The 26,538-nt window shown below is 40.7% G+C and overlaps 1 protein-coding gene across 4 annotated transcripts in view; it reads left to right on the forward strand.

Moving 5' to 3' along the window:
- KALRN (kalirin RhoGEF kinase) overlaps positions 1-26,538 on the forward strand; it is a 982,696-nt gene that overhangs the window by 260,677 nt on the left and 695,481 nt on the right. For all 4 annotated transcript variants that reach the window (XM_069064963.1, XM_069064965.1, XM_069064964.1 and 1 more), the window contains one exon: positions 14,759-14,873. In XM_069064963.1, the coding sequence (XP_068921064.1) occupies positions 14,759-14,873 (115 nt within the window). The remainder of the gene's footprint in view (positions 1-14,758; positions 14,874-26,538) is intronic.

Genomic DNA, 26,538 nt, shown 5'->3' on the forward strand with positions numbered 1-26,538 from the left:
AAGGAAGGAAGGAAGGAAGGAAGGAAGGAAGGAAGGAAGGAAGGAAGAAGGAAGAAGAAGGGAGGGAGAGAGAAAAGGAGGGAAAGATGTAAGGATGGAGGGAGGAAAGCAATTCAACAGTGCTAACTAATGCATGGGTGAAGTCTGACTACCCCTATTCTAAATGGAAGCAATTATATTTTTTCCATTCTTATTCAGGGAAAAGTTTGATCATTAAGAAGTCTTTAGTTTCATTTTGTTGTTCTTTCCATTTATGTTTACTGTACATGGCCACTGTGTAGCTGGTTTTCCTGGTTCTGCTTAATTCGTTTTTCATCAGTTCATATAAGTATTCCTGCAAGTTTCTGAATTCATCAATTTCATCATTTCCGATTGCACAGCAATATATTCACGGACCACAATTTCCTTAGCTATGTCATAATCAATGGGTGTTTATTTTATTTCCAGTTCCGTGCTACCACAAGAAAAGGTAATATTTGGAGTATATGAGGCCTTTATTTCGTACTTTGATCTGTCCTGAGATACATGCCTAGCACTGGGATCTTTCTATCAAAGGGTATGGATATTTTAGTCACTTTCTTAGTAAAATGTTGATGAAGACGCACCCTAAGTGTATTCCATGAGAAACATCTTGTGTGAGCCACTGTCTTCTTCTGAGGTGAGTGAGATTTGTGAAGGGTAATTCAGAGAAAGGGAACTACATTTAAATACTTCACATTCATTATAGCTAGGTCCCAATTAGTTGAATTTGCACAGCCTATTTCCGTTGGGCTGGGACCAATTATCATATTTTACATAATTGTAACTTGGAATAGTGAGAATTCAAATACATAAGACCACAAGATTCATTATTTACACTAGTCAGGACATAGCTTAAAATTTCAGTTAGTAGAGAGGATGCCTTAACTCTGGAAGGAGGGAGACTAAATGATCTCCATGGAGGTCTTTTAAAACAAGAGGTCCCCCCTCCCAGCTCTCAATCTGTCAAGCACAGCAGATCTCCACTCTGGAAGATGACCCCCGAAGAGCCTTTGCAGCTGGATGGGTCTATCCATTCAGTCTAGCCCTTCCCAAAGGCTAAATTTGGGTTCAGATCGACAGAGGCTCAGAGTGGGAGGAGATGAGTGATTTTCTTGAGTGGTTTCCTTACCCTGTTCCTGACCTTCACTTTTCTCCTTATAGTATCTTCTAAACAAATCCCCTGCAGCCTTTCCTTATCCCTCATCTCCTGCCCTGGGAGATTTGTCTTCCTAATTAGAAGTAAGCAGCACTCAGCTGGGCATTGTCTTCACTCCCCATTCCCCCCTTGCCCAACTGACACCTCCATTCATTGAAGTTTTATTGATTTCTTGACAAGATTTGTAATATAACATTGAGAAGAAAGGATAGTGTTCTAGGGCAAGGTGGTGTGGTACAATGTAAAGGGCACCTGAAGTGGGAATTGCAGAATCCTGGTTCTAGTACTTATTACCTGTGTATCCCTGTGTAAATCACAACTTTTTTAGGCTTCAGTTCTTTCATCTGTAAAATAAGGGTGTTGGCCTCGGAGGACTCTAGGGTACCTTTCAGCTCTGGATACATGACCTTATCATCAAGCTGTAACACTCTAGACTTGTCTTTGCTAGGAGGGATGGGGAGGGAGAGGAAGCCAGATGGTGAGGACAGAGGGCAGAAATGTGGCAGAAAGAATAAACACCCATCAATTACTGTTTTCCCACCTGGCTCAAGGTGTCAGAAATAAATAAGACAATTAATTCAGAACATGGGAGTGAGATAAGAGCAGAAGATAGACATAGAAGAAGGGTGGTTGGGAAGCAGGTACATCCCCCCACCTCCCATCCTACACCCCACACACATTGGAAACAAGGAATGAACTGTCCTTCTGAATACATGAAGAGTCAGCTTTTGCTTTGAAGGATAATGGAATTAGGAGACCTGGATTCAAGACTGACTCTGCCACTTCCTAGACATAGGATCTTTGAGAAATCACTTGGCTTCTTTGCGATTCAGATTTTTCATCTGAAAAATGGGGATATATGCACTAACCACCTCAAGACGTTGTTGAGGGGTGTGTACCCAAGTTCTGGATTGATGCCTGTCCTCTCGGGCTGACAAGGAGGGTGACCAGGAACCCAGGCTATTTCCTTGTCGACACACATAAAGGGAGCATATTCACAGATTCGCTCCCTCACTCTCGGGCCTTTCGGCACATAATCCAGTACCCTCTGCAATGGTCCTGCACCGCACCTTTCTTGGTGAGACCGCCTCTCTTTTAGCTCAGACGTCCTCCTTGCAGAGGTGGTCAGGTCCCACACCTGCAATGTAATTCCTTATACCTGCGATGCTGTATGCTCCTCACCCACCTGCCCATGCACTTCCTGGTTTATGGGCAGCATCTTCATGCCCAGAAAACGATTCCGTTAGAATCAACAGGCATTTAATGCTGTTGTTGTTGAGTTGTTTCAGTCATGTCTAACGCTCAGAGTTACTGGAAATTTTGCCATTTCCTTCTCCAATTCATTTTACAGATGAGGAAATTGAGGTAAATAGGGTTAAGTGACTCACCCAGGATCTCACAGCTAGTAAGTCTCTGAGGCCAGATTCGAATTCAGGACTTCGACTCCAGGTCCAGCTCTCTGTCCACTGTGTCACCTAGCTGCATTTAATAAGCATTTGGTGTTACTAGGCATTGGGGCTCAAACATAAAAGATGAAAAACAGCATAGTCCCTGCCTTCACAGAGCTTATGATTTTATGGTAGAAATCTAACATGGACACATATAAGCATGATTCAATGGGGAATGTGAAAAGAGCAAAGAGAGATCCAGACAAAGCATAAGAAAATTGCAAGAGGGAAAGAACACTTAGAGCTGGGAGCCAATGGAAGGGAGAGACAAAACCTAGGAAAGCTTCCTGAAGAAGGAGGAATTTAGAATTACTTAAAGAAAGTAACTAAAATGTGCATACCTTTTGACTTAGAGATCCCGTTGCTAAGCAGATACTTGAAGGAAGTCAAATTAGAGCTGTATACATCAACATGTTTATAGTTCCTCTTTCGGTAATTGCAAAGGATTGAAAAATTAAAAAAAAAAGATGCTCATCCATTGAGGAATGGCTTAACAAATTGTGGTATATGAATGTAATGAAATAGTACTTTGCTGTAAGAAATTATGTATATGAAGATGCAAAGAAGCCTAGAATGACACACATAGACTGGTACACAATGACATCATTTACCAATGAGGAAAATTTTGAGACCTGGTCCACTAACATGAATCACAACAAAAGTCAAAACTGAATGCTACATGATTATAATTACAAAGCTTGTTTTAGGATTATAGATAAGGAACTATCAAGATCTTCTAGTAAAATCTTTCAGTTTACAAGTTAGAAAACTGAGGCCCAGAAAAAGGAAGTGACTTGTCCAAGGTCATTCACACCCAGAATGCAAACTCAGGTCCACTGACTCAAAATGCAGCACACTTTCCATTGCACCATGCTGCCCTCAAAGAAGAGATGAGAAAGGACACCTACTTCTCTGCAGAAATTGGGGACTACAGGAGTGGTACACTACATTTACTATGAGATTGAATTGATGTTGTTTGGTTTTGATGAACGTTTTTTCTTCTTTCTTCTTTATATTTTGATAGAACAGGTAGTTTCATGTGTAGGGGAAAGGAGAGGGATGCATTGGAAATAAAGGTTATGTGAAAACAAGATATCAAAAAATGTTTTTAAAAGGATATGAGAGGAACTTCTGCATGTGGAACTTATGAATACACCTGGGGAATTAAAGAGTTGGTCTGTTTAAATAAAATTTTCTGTAAATTTAATTTTAATTATTCTTAATTTTTTTCTCTAAATACCAATTTTTATTATTTAAAAATTCTTTAAATACTAATTTTTATTTATTATTTTAAACCTTTTTTGTTTAAATATAGATTTTTCACTTATACAGTTAAATAAATAATAAAATAAAGACAAAAAAACCCCTCCAGACTACTAGAAAAACCCATTTGATTTCTGTGAAATAGCCAGAATTTAGATTCTTATCCTTGAGAATAGCTTTAGAAATGAAAGAACTATCAATCTACTAAATATAGGCTAAATGCCCTGCTGCCTGGACTGAATGACCTTGGGTCATCCAATACATTCTTAAGGGTGTATGATTTAATGATAAGATAACATTTTGATATCAGTGGCCTTACCCCAACCTTTGTAACCAAGAACTACCAGGAGAGAAGAGATATGAGGAGACAGTGCTTGCTGGTGAATAGACCAGGTCTCAAAATTTTCCTCATCTGTAAAATGTGCATAATGACACATAATATAAGCATTAACTGTGCACTTAGTGGTTTGTTTTGAGAGAGATCATGTTTGTCAAATGTTTCACAAACCTTAAAACACCACATAAACATGTCCTCATATATTGTTATGGCCATTGCTGCTGCTGCCATCACTGTTCCTGCCAATGGCTGCATATATTACTACTATATTATTTGTTCTATTTGTAGCATCATAGATTTAGAGCTGGAAGGAACCTTAAAAGTCATAGTAAAAATTTATATCACGTTGCATGCTGTCTTGGGGAGGAGGGAAGGAAGGGAGGGGGAAAAATTTTGAACTCAAAATTTTATAAAAGTAAATGTTGAAAACTAAAAATTAATTAATTAAAAAAAAAAGAAGTCCTAGTCCAAAACCCTCATTCTGACCTGGAGATAAGTACAGACCCAGAGAGGCGGCCTTGTCTAAGGCCACAAGGTAGAGGAAGCAGAGTTCAAACCCAGGTCTTTTGAATTCCAAATACAGTTCTCCTATCTCGCCTACTTCACTTCTTTCCACCTCCAGGAGGGTCCCCAGTCTAACATCCTGAGAAATATGCTGAGCTCTCCTCATCTCAAAAGCAGCAAATATGTATTAAGAGCTTGTTTTATGCCAGACACTGTGCTAAATGCAAACCCAAAGAAAGACAGTTCCTGCCCTCAAGGAGTTTATAACGTAATGATAGTAACAACACACAAAAGGCAGCTGAAAAGTAGAGGGGGTATCTGCTTGGGGACCTGGTATTGAAGTCCAGAGAGTCTGAAGCAGAAGGAGAAGATTCAGGATTGACCAGACCGGACCCCTCCCAGAATCGAGGCCCAGGAGCAACTCATCAGTGAGAGAAAGGGGTGGGCATGATGGAGGGATTTTCCAGGTGAGGAGACCACAGGGTAATATTAAAGATTCCTAGAAGAATTTCTAAAGCTTCCCTTGATCATATATTCAAGGTTCAGCTAGGATATGATCAATATTCTAGGGTGAGGCAGTGTGGTACAAAGGTTATTAAATAATTTCTAAAGTCAGAGGGCAGCTAGATGGCAAAGTGGGTAGAGTGGTAGGCCTGGAGTCAGAAAGACTCATCTTCCTGAGTTGAAATCTAACCTCAGACACTTACTAGCTGTGCGACCCTGGGTAAGTCACTTGAATTCTTTTTTTTTTCTTTTTGGAGGGGGGAAGGCAGGGCAATTGGGGTTGACTTGCCCAAGGTCACATGGCTAGTTTTTTTGTGTTAAGTGTCTGAAGCTGCATTTGAACTCAGGTCCTCCTGACTCCAGGGCCAGTGCTCTGTTCACTGTGTCATCTCATTGCCCCTTACTTGAATTCTATTTGCCTCAATTTCCTCCTCCTCCTCATTTCCTCATCAATAAGTTAGAGAAGGAAATGGCGAACCACTCCAGTATCACTGCCAAAAAAAAAAAAAACAACCCAAATTCAATCACAAAAAAATTAGACAGGAATGAAACAACTCAACAACAATAACAACAAAAGTCAGAGGACCTGGGTTTGAATCCTGGTTGTCATTTAACACTTGTGTGACTGTAGAGACTTTACTTCAATCGATCTAGATTTCCTCATCTGTCAAATGAAGGATTTGGACTAGGTGACCTTCAAGGTCCCATCCAGCCCTAAATCCATCTTCCACTGCCCCAGTCTCCCCAGCTCAGACCCTAAGCTTTGGTGGCCATGCTTGTTCTTTGAGAAATGGGTCACCCATTCACTACAACTCATGTGAGATTCCCAGAGTCCTTAGAAAGATTGTCTCACAACACAGTCACCTGTGACCTTCCTCAGAAGGGCATAAAGAAGTTAGGAAAACCAGCTCTGAGCCTTCAGTGTGCCTTGTAGCATCATGTCTGCTCCTACTCATTCCTAGAGATTTCTAGAAATCAAAACCTGCTTCCTATCAGCCACATCCATTCTTTTTCTCCAGTCTTCTAGCCCTTTCCACTTGGCCTCTAAGGGAAGGCTGTGATGAATGGGAGAAGTTGTGCTTGTTTTTGCCCCCTTTCCCCTTCCTCCCAGAAAGTTCCTGAGTATTCTAGTCACCTACCCAGACAACCTCCCAGTTTTGACCCCAAATACCTTGTGCAATGCATTCTGGGACATCTGTGCCTCAGGAGCCTGGGTTACAATTTTAAGGGAAGCAAAAGGAAAATGCTGACCATGAAATCACAGGATTTTAGCTAGGTGGCTCAGGAGATAGAGTTGCTGGTCTCACATTCGGCAAGAGATAGAGCTCAAATCCTGCCTCAGATAGTTGTTAGCTGTGGGACCCTCAGCCTCAGTCTCCTTGACTGTAAAAATAAGGCAGATGGGGGTGGCTAGGTGGCGCAGTGAATAGAGCACCCGCCCTGGAGTCAGGAGGACCTGAGTTCAAATATGGTCTCAGACACAACACAAAAACTAGCTGTGTGACCTTGGGTAAGTGATTTAACCCCAATTGCCTTACCCTCACCCCTCAAAAAAGAAAAAATAAGGTAGATGGACTAAATGACCTCAAACGTCCCTTCCAGATTGAAATCTATTATCCTATGACTTTATAGGGCTAGAAGTGACCTCAAGGGACCTTCTAGTCCAAAATAAAGTAGACAAAACCCATAGTTTTTGCTTCCCAAGTCACCCGCCATGGTAATTGTGTTTGCTTTCTGCTCAGTGAAAACTAATAAACTCTGAACAGCCTTTAAGGTGAAAAAAACTGCTCAGTGGGTTGAGAAGCTTTTTGGAAGTTACTAAATTAATCTAATGACACAGATCAAGGGGCATGTGAGGATTATTATTATCTCCACTTTACAGGTAGGGAAACCAGGCATAGAAAGAGAGCAAGCTGTGCTTTTATAACTCTGCATGAGCAGTGTGGGTGTCTCTTGCTGCTTTCATATTGTAGATATTCAGTGCCCACCCAGTAACCTGAAAGGGTTAATGTCCTTGCCCCAGTGTCTGAGATGCTGACCCCCCAGGCAATGTTCTCTGGCTCAGAAAGCCCGGGGGAGGAGGGTGGGACTTTAGCCTTTTGGGAGTTTGCTGAATGCTGAGCATACTTACAACCTTTTAGAAAGAGATTTGACAGTTCCCTAGACCCCCATGGCAGGAGACCTTCCCTGTTGTACAGAAGGACCCGGTTCTGTAGGTTGAGTGAACCAGCTCCCTTAGGGTTCAGGCCTGATTCCCTGTAGCTGAGCAGTTAGATTCAGTGGGAGCCCAGGAACACCCATCCCTGGGGCTGTAGAGAGGCTTTCTGGGAAACTCAAGAAACTTCCTACCAACTCCTACTTAACCACCAGACCAGGTAATTATGAGAGGTCACCTTAGAAGGAAAATCTTGAACAAACGTGTCGATGTAGTGGAGATTATTGTGTGACCCTGGACAAGTGAGTCAGTCAACCAGCCAACATTTATTAGCGGTCATACTATGTGCCAGACACCATGCTAAGCATTAAGATTATGAAGAAAGGCTGAAAATAGTCCTCTGTTCTCAAGGAACTCACACTGTAATGAGGAAGACAACACACAAGTAACTATGACCATACCAGAAAAATATACAAATAGGAAGGTAGCCTTGGAGGGAAGCCACGGTTGGGGTGGAAGTGCAAACAAGGTGGAACTTGTGTTGTTTTCTGTTTGGAGTTCAGTTTTCCAGACTCAGGCTAAATTGTGGACATCTGAAGGACTGATCTCCTATGAACCCTGATAACTCACAGTTGTGCTGAGTCAAACAGGTTTCCGTGCCTTTAGGCTCTGAGCCAATCAGGGGCTGAGTCTTTGTTATATGTTCTGGGAGTTTGACTCCTGAGAAGGATCTTTTGGTTTCCTGGTTGAGATTCTGAGTAGCTGTATGTTAAGAGCACCCCCCACTGGGTAGATGTCTATGTTCCCTTGATCCAGTGAGGTACGTGAAGTGTATGGCAATATTGCTATGTTGGGACAGCTGGAGCCCTGTCTGTTGGTCTTTGTGCTAATTTCTCTGCTTGTATTTATTTTCTCTGCTTATATTTTCTCTGTAATTTCTCAAAGTTCAGGTGCTGACCTTTCCCCTGAACTAGTGAATGTAATTAAAAGTAGGATTGTTAATCCATTTTTGAGCAGTCTTTCCTTTAAAAGCAGACCGAAGCCAGTGCTAGCAGGCCATCCTGGGTGTGCTAGGGTGCTTGCTACTACACAGGGGTGAGGGTAGGGGTGGAAAGGCCTTCTGCAGAAGGTGGGATTTGAAGCCAGCAGTGAGGAGTGAGAGTGGTCCAGGCAAGAGGATGGTTTATTTAAAAGGCACAGATTCAGAGAATATTATGTGCTGTGAGGAAAAGAAAGAAGGCTGGTAATGATCTAGAGTGCATGGGGAAGAACTAAGGGGAAAAACAATAGCTAGTATTTATAATATCACTTTAAAGTTCACAAAGTACATATATATAATCTCATTTGATCCTCACAACAACCCTATGAGGTAGGCTTTTTCTCATTTTATTAATTATTATTAAATATTAATTATTCTCATTTTAAGGAGATTTAAGGATTTAGGTCTTCCTGACTCCAAGCCAAACACTGCCCATTATACCACCTGAAAGACTAGAAAGGTATTTATCTTCTCTTGAGACTCAGTTTCCTCACCTGTAAAGTGAGCTAAAGTTGACTTGATGATGACTGAGGCCCTAGGTGGTATAATGGATACAGTGTCAGGCCTGGAATCCAGCCTCAGGCTCTTACTAGCCATGTGTCCCTGGGCAAGTCCCTTAACCTCTATTTGCCTTAGTTTCCTCATCTGTAAAATGAGGATAATAATAACCCCTGTCTCCCAGACCTGAGGATGAAATGAGATAATAATTATAAAGATATGAGATAAATAATTATCAAGTACAGATCTTGGGATATAGTGAGTGCCATATAAATACTATCGCTGCAATTGTCATTATTAAATCTATGATCAAAATTTACTGTCAACGTCAACTTGACATAATACAATAGCTTCATGTCTCTGGGCCTCACTTTCCTGAAGGGTTGGACCAGAACAACTCTAAGGTCTCTTCCAGTTCTGAATTTATGATTATATGACCAAGGCTAGAGGATATGGGTGAGGAAGTGGCCTTTCAGTCCTTCTAAGCACACCTTTCATTTCATTCTATATAAGTGGTTGAAAACCCGCATTATTACTTTTCCCTTTGCTGTGTTTCCCCTCTCCCTTTAAGGGCAGGGTGGACAGAATCAGGGGATGGTTTGGGAGGAGCATCACTTCTGTCCCTCCAAACTCCCACCTCGCCCCAATACACACACTTATGCCCTGAATGGGCTTTGCCTGGCATGCAGGCATTATGTGGACAGTGGTCAGGCCTATGTAGATCCAGGATTTATCATTCATATGCTCTAGGCAAATTTGAAAATTGCAATCCCTATGTTACTGTCCACTGGAGACTTTAAGCCTTCACTGCAGCTGGAAATTAATACCTATGGGCTATGGAAATGGAATTTACAGTATTAAAATCATGTATATTTATGAAAAGTCATGTTCTAAGGTGTCGCTCTTTCAGTGTGTTGCACTGTATGAGATCGCATACTTTGCTTATCATTAATCCCTGCACAGTTTACATCCTGGATGCTGGAGCTATAAAGGTAACCAAGTCATGGCTCTTGCCTGCAAGGATCTCAGCGTCTAGCAGGGAGATCTGTGTACCAGTAAAAACAGTACATGAATAGCTGCAGTACAAAAGAGAATACAAGTCAAATCAAGTCACCAGCATTTATTAAGGGCCTGCTAGGCTCCAGTATGGTGCATTGGTGATACAAAGAAAGACAAAAGATAGTCCCTGAAACAAGATAGATATAGGATAAAGGAGAGACAACTAGTTGAGAGGACGGCATTAGCATTAAAGGCGATTGGGGAAGGTTTCTTGAAGGAAATGAAATTTTAGATGGGACTGGAAGGAATCCAGGGAGGCTGGGAGATGGAGAGCATTCCAGGCATTGGGGAGGCTGCGGGACAATACCAGGAGTCAGGAGGTGGAGCGTTTTGTGTGAGGGACAGCCAGCCAGAAGCCAGGGTCATTGGATTGTACAGGGTAAGGTAGAGAGGAAGGGAGACCTAAGAAGACTGGAAATGCCCAAAGGGAAAGTCACATATTAAGTATAATGACACATCAGAAGATCAGGAAAGACTTCATGAAAGAGCCAGTATTTGAAATGAACCTTGAAAGATGGGTCAGATTTTGATAGTAGATAGCGAAGGAAAAGTCTTCCAGGCAAGTGATACAGCCGAGTTATTGTTACTGTAGTTGTTCTGTCATGTACAACTCTTTGGGGTTTTCTTGGCAAAGATGCTGTAGTGATTTACCATTTCCTTTTCTGGTATGTCCCCATTTTACAGATGAAGAACTGAGGCAAATAGAAGTTAACTTGCTCAGGGTTTGATACAGTCTCTTGATTTTTTTTCCTCCCAGAAGAATGTGGTGGTGTGTCCTCTTTTTCTATTTTTATACCCTCCCCGCAAGACCTTCCAAACCCTGGATTTAGAGTCAGAAGGGACTTTTGAGGCCATCTGGTCCAATCAGCTAATTTTATAGTTGGGGAAACTGAGGCCCCCAAGAGGTTAAATGACTTGCCAAGGTCATATAGATAAGTATTGGAGTTGGGATTTGAACTCAGGTCCTTACCCTATTGCCTTCCACAGATGCTACTCTATGAATGACAAATACCTCTTAACCAGTCTCAGAAATGTTTCATTAGAATACGACTCATCCTGCACCAAAGCCATGAGGACTCCCAGGTTTCTTGCATACAGATGACCTCCCTGAAGATTAGTTTCCTGTAGAATAAGGTCCTCCCACCTCTCCAGGATGTGCTGTTAGTCTTACAAGGGGAATGGGCTAGAGAAGGCAGATAAGAAAGCCTCCAGCATCACTTAGAGTGGGCATCCAGTAAATATGTGTTGAAATGAATGAAAGAAAAACTTTGACATAAAAAATAATTATAATTTATATATCATTTAAGCCATACATAAATTATATATAATTATATATCACATTATAATACATTGTTAACATCCATATTATATGTTGTTATATATAATTATATAATACATAATAGGAATTATATAATATAAAATTACATATAATTTATGTACAACTTATATTTGACTTAAATTCTCCATAAATTATATATTATATACTTTATTAAAATTATTTATATTATATTAAATTATTTATATTGTAATAATATAATTATATATACACATACATATATTTACAACTTGATATAATGGCTAGTGAACTGGTCTTGGAGTCAGGAACTTAGATCCAAGACCTGCTCCTGATCCATATGGGCTGTGTGACTTTGGGCAAGTCATTCATCCTCTCAATCCCCTGGACAACTCTTTAAGAATACAAGTTATGCAACAATGTAAATGGAAAGAACAACCACTCATCAAATGATCAGAAGAGAATGTAATGAGATTATAAAGATCAAGCAGGACTCAAGTCAAGAGATATGAGAAGACCCTCCCACCCCCTTCATGGAGATAGGAGGTCCACAGGTGGTGCACATTACATTTTGGACTTTTACAATGTACCAATCAGTTATGCTGATTTTTTTCCCTTAAAAATACTATTTGTTATAAAGGATGGCACTCTGGGAAGAGGAAGGATACTGGGGGTAGCTATGATAATGTAAGACCCAGATGACATCAATAAATTTTTTTTAAAAGAATCCATGTAATGCAAATGAAAACAACTCTGAGGTATCACCTCACACCTATCAGATTGGCTAATATGACAGAAAAGGGAAATGACAAATGTTGAAGGGAATATGAGAAAATTGAGATACTAATGTACTGTTGGTGGAATTGCAAACTGATTCAACCATTTTGGAGAGCAATTTGTAACTATGCCCAATGACCTATACCTTTTAATGCAACGATACCACTACTAGGTCTGTATCCCAGAGAGATCAAAGGAAAAGGACCTATATGTACAAAAATATTTATAGTAGCTCTTTTTGTGGTGGCAAAGAATTGGAAATCAAGGGAATGCTCATCAATTGGACAGTAGCTGAACAAGTTGTGGTATATCATTGTGACGGAATACTATTGGACCATAAGAAATGATGAGCAAGATGCTCTCATAAAAACCAGGAAAGACTTATATGAATTGATGTGAAGTGGGCAAAATCAGAAGAGTTCTGTACATGGTGACAGCAACATTGTATGACGATCAGCTGTGAATGACTTCACTATTTTCAGCAATAAAATGATCTAAGACAATTCCAAAGGACTTATGATGAAAGATGCTACCCACCTTCAGAGAAAGAACTGACAGTATAAATGCAGATCAAAGCCTACTTTTTTTTTAAAGCAATTGGGGTTAAGTAACTTGCTCAAGGTTACATGGCCAGTTATTTCTGGGTCTGGTGCTAAATATCTGAGCCCGGATTCGATCCCAGGTCATCCTGACTCTGGGGCCGGTGCTCTTATTCACTGTTCTACCTGGCCACCCCTTGAAGCCTACTTTTTAAAAACTTTCTTTATTTTTCTTGTTTTTTTTTGTCATCCGTGTTTTCATTCACAAATAGGATTAATATGGGAATATATTTTGCATGACTACACATGTATAAAATATATAAAATCTCCTTCTCAAGGAAGGGCCAGGGAAGAGAGAGAGGGAGACAATTTGAAACTCGAAATTTGAAGAAAAAAAAAGAATGTTAAAATAGTTTTTACATATAATTGTAAAAAGTAAAATATTTAAAAAAGGAAAAAAGATATACAAGTTATGGATGTTGATGATCTGATTGGTGTGGAAGCTCAAGAACCCTGGATCTGTGTGAATGAGGTAACAGTGCTTAGATAATGAAAAAAATACAACCATTACTTTTACATAGAGCATTACAATTTTGAATGTGCTTTCACACACATTTCCTTGCAAAGTCAGCAGGACAAGTATTATTGTCCCCATTTAACAGGTGAGGAAGCAGGCTGAAGTGCTTACATGTCTTGTCTGAGTCAGGTTATAACATAAGTGGGTCTATAATATGATTCTACTGACTTCCCGTCATGTTCTTTCTACATTATACTGCTTCCCCATCAGCTGACTAAGGCAACATTGATCACAAAAGTCTGGCTAATGGTTAATTTTGGAGACACTGAGATTGGTAGCCTTTCTGTGAGATTTTAAAATGAGCAACCTTAAAGATCAGTCATTTTTAGCACTTAAAGCCGGTAGGCAGCTGCCTTCTCAGTCTAGTTAAGGAATAAGCCAGTGATGCTGCTTAGAAGGAGGGCTCATTTGATGATGGTAATGGGATAGACTGGGTATGGCCAGGACCAGAGGTCAAGGCAGATGCAGAAGGTCACAACAATTCAATGGGAAGACCTTAAGAGAACTTTACAATAAAAAATGATGGGTTTTTAAAAAATGGTTTTGTTTGTAAAGTTCAGCGTGCTATTTTCTCTGTCAACAAGCATACAGGTAGTAAGTGTGTGAGAGAGAATTTGATTCCAAGTTTTCTGACTGCAGAGACCTCAGAGGTCACTGACAGAGAGAGCGACATGTTGCATGGAGGGGAAGTATTTGCCCTCCTTCCATGCCAGCTTATCTCTAACCTTACCCTACTATATAAACTCACTTATATTAGAGTCTTTTCTTCTTGGTTATTTGAGTTGATGAAGTTTAGCATCTCAGAGTCTAAGTATCCACAATGGCAAATGAAGAGGTTAGATGAGATGACCTCCAAGTTCCCTTCCACCTCTAGACCTATGTGTGGTCTTAATCAATTCAGGCTGAGCTCCCAAGTACTAGGTTATGAAATAGCACAGGTATAATCTATCATTTAGACCCGAGTTCAAATGTGGCATCAGACACTTTCTACTTGTGTGACCCTGTTTGCTTCAGTTTCCTCATCTGTAAAATTAGCTGGAGAAGGAAATGGCAAGCCATTCCAGTATCCTTGCCAAGAAAATTGCATGAAAATGGGGTCAGGAAGAGTCAAATATGACGGAAAACAAATAAACAATAACAAATCTATTTCCACATAGATGAAAAGCAAAGAGAATCAGGGAAAGTTGTCTTAGTTGAGAAAGGCTCAAGTCCCCGAGTGACTCTATATTATATCCCTTTGTGCCATGGTTCTGGCTACCCATCCTTTGAGGCAGTTACCTGGGCTAATTCTTCTCCTACAAAAGAGGCAATATATGTAGAGAATTTTGTACCTATTTATTGCCATTCAACCTAGGCAGCTAGGTGGCCCAGTGGAGAGACCTCTAGACCTGGAGTCAGGAAGACCCATGTTAGCATCCTGCCTCAGACATTATCTTTTGCCCCTCTGAGGCCTCAATTTCCTCATCAGTAAAATGGGGGTTATAGCTCCTACCTCCCAGGGTTGGTTTGAGGACTAAATGAGATAATATTTGTGAAACACTTTGCAAATCATAATGATCATAATCCTCTCATTTCTCCTTTCTACAGGTGGCCGAGATAAGCGAGGTGGACCCATTCTGACTTTCCCTGCACGAAGCAATCATGACAGAATAAGGCAGGAAGACCTGCGGAAACTTGTGACTTATTTGGCTAGCGTGCCAAGGTAAGGCTTGAAGGATGTATTCTCAAAGGTCAATCCTGCCTGTTTCTGAAAGACTGTCATGGGGCACCTGGGAGGACAAGTGCTGGTTCTCCAATTGGAAAGTCTTCTAACCCTGTTCCCTCCTGTTGGGATCAAGGGCATCGTTCCCATATCCCTCATTGTAGTCGTGATTAACATTCATGGAGCCAGAACTATGAGGAGAGATAGATGGCCCATTTGGGGGAAGGGGAAGTACCTTCTCCTGGAAAATTTAATTCCATTCAACACAAGAAACATTGGTTAAGCATTTAGATTATGCCAGGACCTAGGGATAGGGATCGGAGCTATGTTTTCCTCTATATGGAAAACTCTCAGGTGAAAAAATTCCCTTTACCAATGCAGGTCTATACTATCTCTGAAACATATAGTCTTAGAATATGGATTCTTAATCTGGGTTTTATGAAATTTGAAAAAATATTTTAATAACTATATTTCAGTATAACTGGTTTCCTTTATTTTGTGAACTTTAAAACTTTTTTTTTTTCTGAGAAGAGGGTCCCTAAATTTTACCAGATTGCCAAAGGAGTCCACGACACAGAAAAGGTTAAGAACTTCTGTCTTAGAGGGTTGTCTGGGGCATAAGAGATAAAGTGACTTGCCCAGAGTCACATGACCAGAATGGATGAGAGGAGAGACTGGAACTCAGGTCTTTTGGACCCCAAGGTCAGCTCATTATCCACTACATCAAGACATCTTTTCAGAAGTTGGGGACGTAAGGACACAAATGAAACAGTCATCGCCTTCAATGAGCTTACGTTCTAATAGGGAATAGGTGGTTGTTTGTCCTTTGTTCTTGAAGAGGATCATGGTATCAGGGAGGTGATGCCATGACATGCAAGCGAATTGGATTTAAATGAGGTAGGCATGGAAAAAGTGAATGGAAGTCCAGGTCATAGGAAGACAGCTGGGAAACAGTACTGGGATAAGCAAGAGCTCTGAAGGTTTCTACATTGACTATATCTTGATTTTTTTTTTTTGCTCAAACCCTGGAGAATACAGTGCTTGTATTTGCAAACTGGGGTTTGGGGCAAATAACTCACCTTTCCTAACCAGAGCAGAAGCTGTCTCTGGCTGGTGTCATGCCAGCAATTCCATTCATAAGGGTGATAGAAGAACGTGTATCTGGGAACTAAACACTTTTCCAGGGAAGTACAGAGGGAGACCAATGCCAGGTTTGCTCTCCAGGCCACAAGCCTGCTGCCCTGGTGTCATGGAGCAATGTGTTTGCATGGGGACTGCTTTGAAGAGAGATTTCCGTGGAGGGAACCCTGCTGCCTTTAATTCTCCAGCAGCTGTGGGCCGCTTGGCATTTGCTGTGACCAGTTGGAAATGGTGCCTTATCTTTTCTTCTATTTGCTGCAGGTTTTTCAGAAAAGCTGGTAGATTAGGGAAAGGAACAGGATATTCTGATCTGACTTTGATGGGAAATCACTACCAATTTTTTAAGCTTGCTTATGAAATTCTTGTAGCAAGAATGGAGTGGGAAAGCAATAAATCTTGTGAAGCTGTGAAAGAAACCTATATAAGATGGGAAAGATAGGGCTCAGGGACATGTACTTATGGAGCTTAGCAACTCTTGTTTTTCAGAAGAAATATAATGAAATGAAAGTTGTACATACAAGAACTGAAAAGTCACTCCCGCACCCATCCCATCTAACCTTGGTTATATAGTCATAAATTCAGAGCTACAAGGGGACCTCAGAGCCACTCTTGTTCAACCCCTCAGGAAACTGAGGTCCAAAGATATTAAGTTTCTTGCCAAGTTTGCTTAGATAGTAAATCAGGATTATAGTAGTAACAGTAGCAGCAGCTAACATTTCTATAGTGTTGACCATGTGCCAGGCACTATCATTTGATCCTCTCAACAACCCTGAGAGGTAGGTGATATTATTAATCCCCATTTTACAGTTGAGGAAACTGAGGCAGGTGGCAGTTAAGTGACTTTCCAAGGGTCATGCAGCTAGTAAATATATGAGGTTGGATTTGAACTCAAGTCTTTCCAAACCCAGGCCAAGCACTCTACCCACTGTACCACCTAGCTTATTGATGCTATATTCTGAGGCTAGATTAATGTAAGAAAAGTAAGGCATCCACGAAAGAGATTTGAAATAGTTCTTTTAAAAAATTTAACAAAGGGATATTTACTTTGACGATGAAGCATGAACAGAAGTGCAAACATTTCCCCTCAATGCCTGGGGGCACACTCTCCCCTAGACTGCCTTGGTCCCTGGGGAGAGTGAGTTACTACTTAAAGAAGTTTCTATGAAGTATTGCTCCTGCCAATTTTTTTTTATTGTTGTTTAGTCATTTCCAGTCATGATCCCATTTGAGAACCCTAAATTCATGAACCCTATTTGGGGTTTTCTTGGCAGAGATACTAGAGTGGCTTGCCATCTCCTTTTCCATTTTGCAGTTGAGGACATTGAGGCAAACAGGGTGAAGTGACTTGCCCAGGGTCACACAACAGAATTATCTGAGGTTGGATTTGAACTCCAGGTCTGGCACTCTATTCGCTGTACCACCTAGTTGCCTACCGATTTAACTTCCAAGTGTGTCATAGCCATTGGATAAGTCATCATCTTAGCAACCCTGCACTGGTGTCGGCTGGCTGAAAAACCCAGCATGGCTTTGGACTTCTTGTGGCTTTCCCTTCTGGCCCTTTTTCATTCTCCTTCCCCTGAAATAGGAAAGAATAGACAACAGAGGCAGAAGTCAGAGGAGGCCCCTGCTCTTGTGGACCCCACTGGGACCTGAGGCGTCCCTCCCGCTGAAACATTCAGCAATTGTCGCATCTTCATTGGAACACGCTGAAACATTTTGATTGGATGGATTTGGATGGAAGAACTTTCCAACAGGGAATGATATGAAAAACTGGAATGAGGCCACTGTAGAATTTCCTTATCTAGAGACTATCAAAGGGAAGAGAGATTCCCATCTCTCCTCGAAGCAGTAATAGGAACCAAATAGCCCATTTGTTGAACTCAATAATTGATCCATATAGGAATGGAGTTAAGCAGCCCCTCTAACAGTCATAGAAAGATGATGTTTCTTTGGACGTTTCCGTTAGGCACAAAGGGACCATTAGTTCTTCTAGAGACACTAGCAGTATGAATTTTGGGGGAACAGTAATAGGATCCATAGGAAATATGTTATGCTTGTTTTCCTTTCTGATAGTGGTCATCAATAGTAAACCATCTGCAGTCATTAAATCAAAGAGAAGGGTTTGAGGAATGTCTCTTACCAGATAAGATGATGTACTGTAATGTTAATGGAATTTAAGATCTTCCCTGCCCATTAAGGGAAACTTGCTTAGGGGAGGCTTGCTTTTAGGAAGGCTTTCACACCTTTTGTTAATTTCTAATTAGACACTGGGTTGTGATGCCTTCTGGCTCTCAGAAGTGTGTATGCACACACACACACACACACACACACACACACACACATACTCTCTCTCTCTCTCTCTCTCTCTGAGTTGGTATTTTGCTTTGGGGGCTTGCTTATGGGAAGGATCTTGTGATTCCCTAGTTGAGATTGTGAGAGACCTTACATTCAGAACTCCCTGAGTGCTCAGATGTAAAGCCTCCCTCGATCCAGGGATGTATGTAAAGTATATAATTGATTTAGGCAGTCAGAGCCCTGTCTATTGGTCTTTATTTCTCTGCTTGTATTTTTTGTTGTTTGTATTTTCTCTGAAGTTCAGGGTGGTGACTTTTCCCCTGAACTAATGAATGTAATTTAAAAAGATTATTGACCCCTTAAACAGCTATCTTTCCTAGGAAGTCAGATCAAAGAACCTGTGCTAGCAGTCATCCTGGGTATGCCAGTGTGGTTGCCACTACATGGGCTCATGGGATAATGGATTTAGAGCTAGATGACACTCCCTCATTTTTCATATGAGAAAACTGAGGCTGTTGGTGTTTTAAGTAACTTGCCTAGGGTCACAGAGCTAGCAAGAGACAGGATTTGAACCCAAGTCTTTCTGACTCAGAGGTCAACATACTGCATACTCCTGGAAGGGAGGAAGAATGAAAATTTTTTTCTGAGAACATGAGGGCAAACTGATGCCAAATGGAACAAGGGTGGCACAGCAGAGAAAGAGATCCTTTGTACCTCTGAATCATGCAAGAGATAGGGAATTAGCATGGAGAGTGATATTGTAGAAGCAATATTGTCCAGGGCTGAGCACGACTATTTCCCTATCCGTTGCATGAAGTTGTACATAATAGATTTGCAGCTTCATGTGAAATCTTTTTTTATTATATTATGGAAATGCTTGTTTTATTCAGATTAAAAACAAAAAAAATCTACATCTATATATATTTTAAAGCCCTGTCCTGTTCTCCATGCAGCACTGAGAAAAACCCCCAGCTCCTGGCAGTAGGAGGAATCCTGCTGTGTCCCCTGGGAAGAAGAGACACATTGTGGGGGTGGGTGACTGCCTCCTCCCAGTGAGGGGGTTTGCTTTAAGGAGGCCTGACTTGCTTATGAGGAGGTGTGCTGTCTTCCAGGAACATGTGATGGGGAGACTGCCAGGACTGATCTAAGCCACCGTTGCTACCCGCCTCTGTTCATTCATGACAAGATGTTGTCAGAAGAAATAGATAATGGAGCTCTATTGACTTTGAGGTCCTAATGAAGAAATTGAATAATACAGGGTCATAGATTTAGTGTTAGAAAGGACCTTGGAACCCATCTGTTCCATCTCTCTCATTTCACAGATGAGGAAATTGAGGCTTTTGAGGTGAAATAATTTGGGATCCTAAATTTAGAGGTAGAAAGAACCTGAGAGGTCATCTGGTTCAGCGCTCTCATTTTACAAATAAGTAAACTGAGGCACACTATGATTACACACCTTGCCAAAGGTCACATAGATAGCGAGCGAGTAGCAGAGGTGGGGTGTGAACCCAGGTTCTTATTTGAACCCTAGCACTCTTTTTTTTTTTTTGGAGGGGACGGCAGGACAATTGGGACCAAGTGACTTGCCCAAGGTCACACAGCTAGCAAGTGTTAAGTGTCTGAGGCTGGATTTGAACTCAGGTTCTCCTGACTCCAGGGCCACTGTTCTACTCACTATGCCACCTAGCCGCCCCCTAGCACTCTTTCTATTGTGATGTTTTCCATGCCGCTTCTCATATTGCTGCAGGTGCAAATATGGAACTAGGATTTAAATCTAGGTCCTCTGGTTCAAAATCCAGAGCCCTGTTCACCGTTGCACTCTGCCTCCCAGGACAGATCATGTTTTTGTTATGTCTTATTATGACCGGTAAAGGCTCTGGAAGAGAGGGTATGCTCTGGAGTGTGGTTAGCTACCCCTATAGATGGTTTTCATGAGAATAAGCTGGCTTTCTATTCACATCTCATAGTACGAGATGCCAGGTGCATGTAAAGGGATGGAAGGTACCCCACAGAGGCCAGGGGAAATGGGTCAGGAAGGAGATGTAGGAACCTGATGAGAAAGAATTTACTTTGAATTTTGAGAGAAGAGCATATATAACTGTAAATCCAGTTACTATGAAGTATCTGTCTGGGAGTTAGCCATATACTGTTTTTACTTTTGTGGGGAAGGAGGAATAGAGGGAAAACATTGGCTGACCTGCACTAGAGTACATAATGACCTGGTGGACCAGGATTGGGCTATATAGCTGGCCTGCTTCTGATAGCAATTTGCTGATGCTGACTAATATTGTCTCTGATTTGGTACTGCCTTTTGTCTCCTTGGCAATTGTTGTGGTTGATGCCATCTAGAATGGCAGTTCTTAACTTTTAATTTATTTTTTATGAGGCACAGATCCTTTTGACAGTCTAGTGAAGCTTATGGATGCCTTCTCAGAATTTCTGCCTTTTATGCATGATATACATAGAATTGCAAAAGAAACCTGTTATACTGAAATACATTTATCAAAATATTTTTAAAATTCATGTATTTAAACTTCTTAAATTTCAAATTATTTAAAAGACTTAATATTTAGAATTTAAAATATATTTTAAAAGTTTGAAGACCCCATACTAAGAACCCTTGATTTAGTGACAGTGTTGTATAGTGGATAGAACATTAGACTCAAAATCAGAACTTGACTTTGAACACTGGAGAAGCTGTGTTCAGGTCTTGCTTTAGATACATATGATTGTGGGTGAGTCACTTAACTTCTAGAGTTTCAGTTTCTTTATCTGTGAAATAGGGCTAATAATAACCTGCAGATGAGATAAGGTAAGTAGAATGATCAGTATGGCATAGAGCATTCAAGAGGCTCGGCCTCACCTGGGCTGCTTCCAGTGAGAACCAGAATTACAAATGTAAAGAACTTTGCAAATCTTAAATTGATATATCCGTGCCAGCTATTACTGTTATGAAGGACATTGATGTAATGGATACAGAGACAGCAGCAGAGTCGAGAGTACGTAGGTTAAAGGTCCGTCTCTGCCCCTCCGTGGCCTTAGGAAACTATCTCAAGCTATAGGTTGTGGCTTGGGGAAGATTCCTCACTTCATTGAAATCACAAATCTGGTCAAAAAGCATGACTGTCAAGATGTGTGCCAGAAAAGACAGCACGAAGGACGGGGGTAAAAAAAAAACAAACTATAAGACCAAAAGATAGGGAAACAGCAGTTTTAAAAGAATGGGGAAAGTATCAGCCTCAGGAACCACAGAATGGCAGACTTGGCATCCTTCCCTGGCACATGTCTAGAAGGGATTATTTAAACAGGTGTTTTGTGAGCATTTAGAAAGGATAGGAACTAATAGTCCCAGGGTGTGACGGCCAGTCCACACCACTGTGTTCCATGCCAGGTACTGCATTTTAAGAGGGAAATTGAGCAATTAGCTCATTACCTTTTCTCTCTGAAGAGAACATGCAGGATGAGAAAAGGGGGTGTAGTCCAATAGTCCAAATGAGAGAAAAGAAAGATAGCCAATCTGGTATACTGGCAGTTCTAAAATATAAAAGAACCTATCAATCCATCAATGCAACAACAAGTAATTATTACATCATTACTTTGTGCCAGGCACTGGGTTAGGTACTAGGAAAACACAGTGACTGACACAATCTTTATTCAGAAGGGAGAAATGAACAGTTAAATATCTAAATATAATCTGAATAAATATAAAGAGGACAAATACAAATAAATACTGAGCAAATTAATACAATGTGGCAAAGGAGGAAGGTATTAACATCTGGGAGGATCAGCATTTAATCTAATTTAAGTTGGAAGGTGGTGCTTAAGCTATTTCTTTTTTTTTATTTGAGAAAATGTTTATTAATTAATGGAAATCTATTTTCTCTCCTTTCTACCCTCCCTATTCCACTGATAAAAAGAGATAAGGAAAAGGAAATTCCTTGCAACAAATATGCATAGTCAAATGAAACGATATATATTTTTCTTAATTTTAAACAATTGGTTGAGTTATTTTTTGAAGGAAGAAAGAGCCCAGTAGAGAAGGGACTGCATCCCAGGCATAGGGAATGGCCAGTGCAAAGGTACAGACATGGCAGATACAGAATTGTTTTTGAGAAATAGAACTCCATTTGGTCTGGATCACAGGAGAAATAATATACAGTGTGATTGGAAAGATAGATTGGGGTCAATCTGTGAAGCCTTGCAAAATCTAAACAGGGATATATTCTAGAGGCAATAATGAGCCGCTGGAGGTGATTCCAGAGGGGACTGAATTGATAAAGTCTATATTTAAGGAAAATCACTTTGACAGCCTTTTATGTGCATGTGGTGGGGGGTGGGGGGTAATGTAGGGTAATGAGAGATCCAAGGCCAGAAGACCACATAGGAGGCCATTGAGATGATCTAGATGAGAGGTTATGAGTTCTTGTCCTAAGGTGGTAACTTTGAGTAGCGTGAAGGGGGCAGACATGAAAAATATCATGGAGGAAATAAAAGGCAAAATTTGGCAACTGTTTGGATGTGTGGGGTGATAGAGAGTGAGGAGTTAGAGATTATGCTGAGGTTAGTAATCCAAGAGACTGGAAAGATTGATGACATCTTTGATAGAAATATGGGAGTTTGGAAGAGGGGTGTTTTGGGGAAAAAATGAATTCTGTTGTAGAAATATGGATTTTGAGAGATCTCCAGTTTGAAATGTCCAAGAGGCAATTGGCGATTCAGGACTGAAGCTCAGGAAACAGCTGAGGTGAACGGGCTATGGTTTCCATTGGTAGATGGAAATCCACCACACTGGTGACTCCTCAGAATAATGTTTTGAAATAATTAGAAGTAATGATAAATTTCACTTAGAAGTCAGTGAAAATCAAGATGCAGTTTTTTTCCATCAAAGTTCACAGACTGCCCCTTCCCCGTCAAATTTGTCCATGGAGCCTAGATTTAGAACCCCTGCTATATGGAGAATCTATGGAAAGACAGAGTCAAGAACTATACAGAGGGTTCACCAGGCTGCAAAAGGGGTCCACAGGAAGTATTTGGAAAAGTAGTGAGCTTTTAAACCACTGTCATTATTCATGCAGAGATTGGATGGTATTAACTGTGTGACCCTGGGCAAGTCACTTAACCCTGTTTGCCTCAGTTTCCTCATCTGTAAAATGAGCTGGAGAAGGAAATGGCAGATCATTCCAGTATCAATGCCAAGAAAACCCTAAATGGGGTCAGGAAGAGTCAGACACAACTGACAAATGACTGAACAACAACAAAACGGCCATGGGATGACAACCACCACAACAGCTTCAGTTCAGATGCAGGGGTGTTGTGGGGTATGATTATTTAGAAAGAGGTTTAAATCCTACCTTGGAGACCAACTTCATAGCCTGGATTTGCTGCTTACTCTGATTCTAGATGAAAAAATGTTCACACTCACCTCTTCTTTAGTATTCTGCTACAACTATGTCTCTTATTCTTATCTATGGATGCTTCCTACCTTAAAAGAGATTGAAGAAAACTTTCAGCACCGAACCAATTGTCATCTTCCCATCAGTTGACTCTCTACCCTGGTTAGCTCTTAGATAAAAACACACACACACACACACACACACACACCAACTAGAGCCTGGGAAAGACACTTTCAAATCTAGTCAAATGATGACTATTCATAGTAATAAAAAGATACAGTAACATAGAAAAACCCAGCCTAGGTATTTATAAACAATTTGTTGGGAATTGATCATAAATGAGGAGAAAAGAAATAGACATTTTCACATCTTATATCTACTAAGGACCTTGGATGCTGTTTCTTTTCCTTTTTTTTCCTTCTTTCTTTTATTGTCAACATCTTGTTATCATCTCAGGCAAGGGGGACAGGTGTCAGATGGGGAAGGAAAGATGACAGCAGATTAGCATGGGTTATTCAGGGCTGCCAATCACCCCAAGATGCCGGCATTCCTCTCCTGCATTTTTATAGTATTCGTTCTTGTCCTTTCTATTTTTATGGAAGCCAACTCAGTCTACCAGTAAATAGGAGCAGGCAGAGTCAGACAGAAAGGAAGATTATAAAGGAGTAGGGAGAAACTGCAAGGTCATCTTCCACTATTCTCAGCAAGAATGAGTCCTGACTGTCATCCTTGAAGGTGCTTGTTGTAAATACCTCCTGAGGTGGGTGGTTAGAGGCCTGCGCCATGTTCTGGGCTTCTTTGTTAAAGAGAAATATGGGGAATGGGAGGAGAGATGAAAAGAGAGAGACAGAGATACTGGGGGGAGATGTGAAATAGGATCAATGAGAAAAAATTGCTGCTGTTTTTTTTAAGAGTTAATATTTATATAGCAAATTAAAGTTTGTAAAGTACTTTAGAGATGTTATCTCATTGGGTCAACAGATCTCAGGAGATTGGTGCTTTAATAACTCCCATTTTACAGAGGAGGAAGCTGAGGGAGACAATGGCTAAGTGAACTAAGGTTATGTAGCTAATTGGGATTTCAGGTCAGATTTGAATTTAGGACCTCCTAACTCTAACTCTAGTGCTTCGCTATGTCTCCTGTATCACCTAGGAACCTTTACGGTTTGTCTTTTCTTTTTTTTTGGGGGGGGGCAAGGCAGGGCAGTTGGGTTTAAGTGATTTGCCCAAGGTTACACAGCTAATAAGTGTGTCAAGTGTCGGAGGGCAGATTTGAATTCAGGTCCTTCAGACTCCAGGGCAGGTGTTCTATTCACTGTGTCACCTAGCTGCTCCTGAATCCTAACAGTTTTTTAAAATTCTTTGCTCTTTGTGATCCTCCCACCACTTATTTGCTAGAATACGGAATTCCTACAATTTTCATCGTAGTTCCCATAACTTACACTAATTTTTAGAAATGCTTGTTAAATATGTACATTGTTGGATGTGACATTAGCAGTGAAAAGTATACAAAGATTCCTGCCAGATTTCTAATGGTTTGCACCTTTTTAAAAAAGCTACCTGTAGCAGAGGATGCCTGTTCAGTCATTTAAGTCATGTTCGACTCTTCATGATCCGCGTTGGGGTTTTCTTGGCAAAGATACTGGAGTGGTTTGGTGTTTCTTTCTTTAGCTCATTTTACAGATGAAGAAACTGTGCCAAGTTGGGTTAAGTGACTTGCCCAGGGTCACACAGCTAGTAAGTGTCTGAGGCCAGATTTGAACTCATGAAGATGAGTCTTCTTGGCTCCAAATCCAGCACTCTATCCACAGTGCCACCTAGCTTCCAAAGGATCCCTATACACTATGTAAATAGGTGCTTAATAGCTCTAGAGATGCCTCTTAGGATGATGACCACATTTACTCTCTGGAGGGACTTGTTAGTTGTTTGAGATTAGCCTTTGTTCAGGGATGGGGATGTGTTTCATTATCAGTGTTGCCCTCACAATATAACAAGTAATATTCTGATATGAGGTCAGTGGGGCAGAGGAAAATGTGCCAGATTTGGAACCAGAAATGCAGTTATAATCCTACTTCTCGTATTTACTCCCTTTATGACATTGGGGAAATCGTTCAACCCTCTGAGACACAGTTTTCTTTTTCTTTTTTTTTTGGAGGGGGGAAGGCAGGGCAATTGGGGTTAAGTGACTTGCCCAAGGTCACACAGCGAGTAAGTGTTAAGTGTCTGAGGCTGGATTTGAACTCAGGTCCTCCTGACTCCAGGGCTAGTGCTCTATTCACTGTGCCACCTAGCCGCCCCTACACAGTTTTCTTATCTGTAAAATGAGGAGTTTGAATCATATGATATGTAAGATCACTTCCAACTCTTAATCTATGACTTGATGAATGTATTTCTATCTCATAGTTACAGTAAAACATAAATCAGCTTAATTTATTTTCCCAGTATTTGTGACATGTTGCAAAGATTTCTGAAAAGCATAAATAAATAAGTAATTTTACTTATATCCTATTATATATAAATACTTTTGGGCAGCGAGGTAGCTCAGTGGATAGAGCACTGAACTTGGAAGCAGGAAGACTCAACTTCATGAGTTCAAACTCAGACTCACATACTTGCTGTGTGACCCTGGGCAAGTCAATTAACCCTGTTTATCTCAGTTTCCTCACTGTTAAAATAAACTAGAGAAGGAAATGACAAACCACTCTAGGATCTTTGCCAAGAAATTCCCAAAATGGGATCACAGGGAGACAGACATGGCTGAACAACAACAACGAAACTTATGTTTAGTACATTCGTAATTGTTTTGTTTATTTTTTGTGGTTGCCAGACTTGTAATT

The sequence above is a fragment of the Petaurus breviceps genome, unplaced genomic scaffold, assembly GCF_028583685.1.
Source record: "Petaurus breviceps papuanus isolate PSGF00001 unplaced genomic scaffold, PetGlider_PUasm1.0 90654, whole genome shotgun sequence".
NCBI lineage: Eukaryota > Metazoa > Chordata > Mammalia > Diprotodontia > Petauridae > Petaurus > Petaurus breviceps.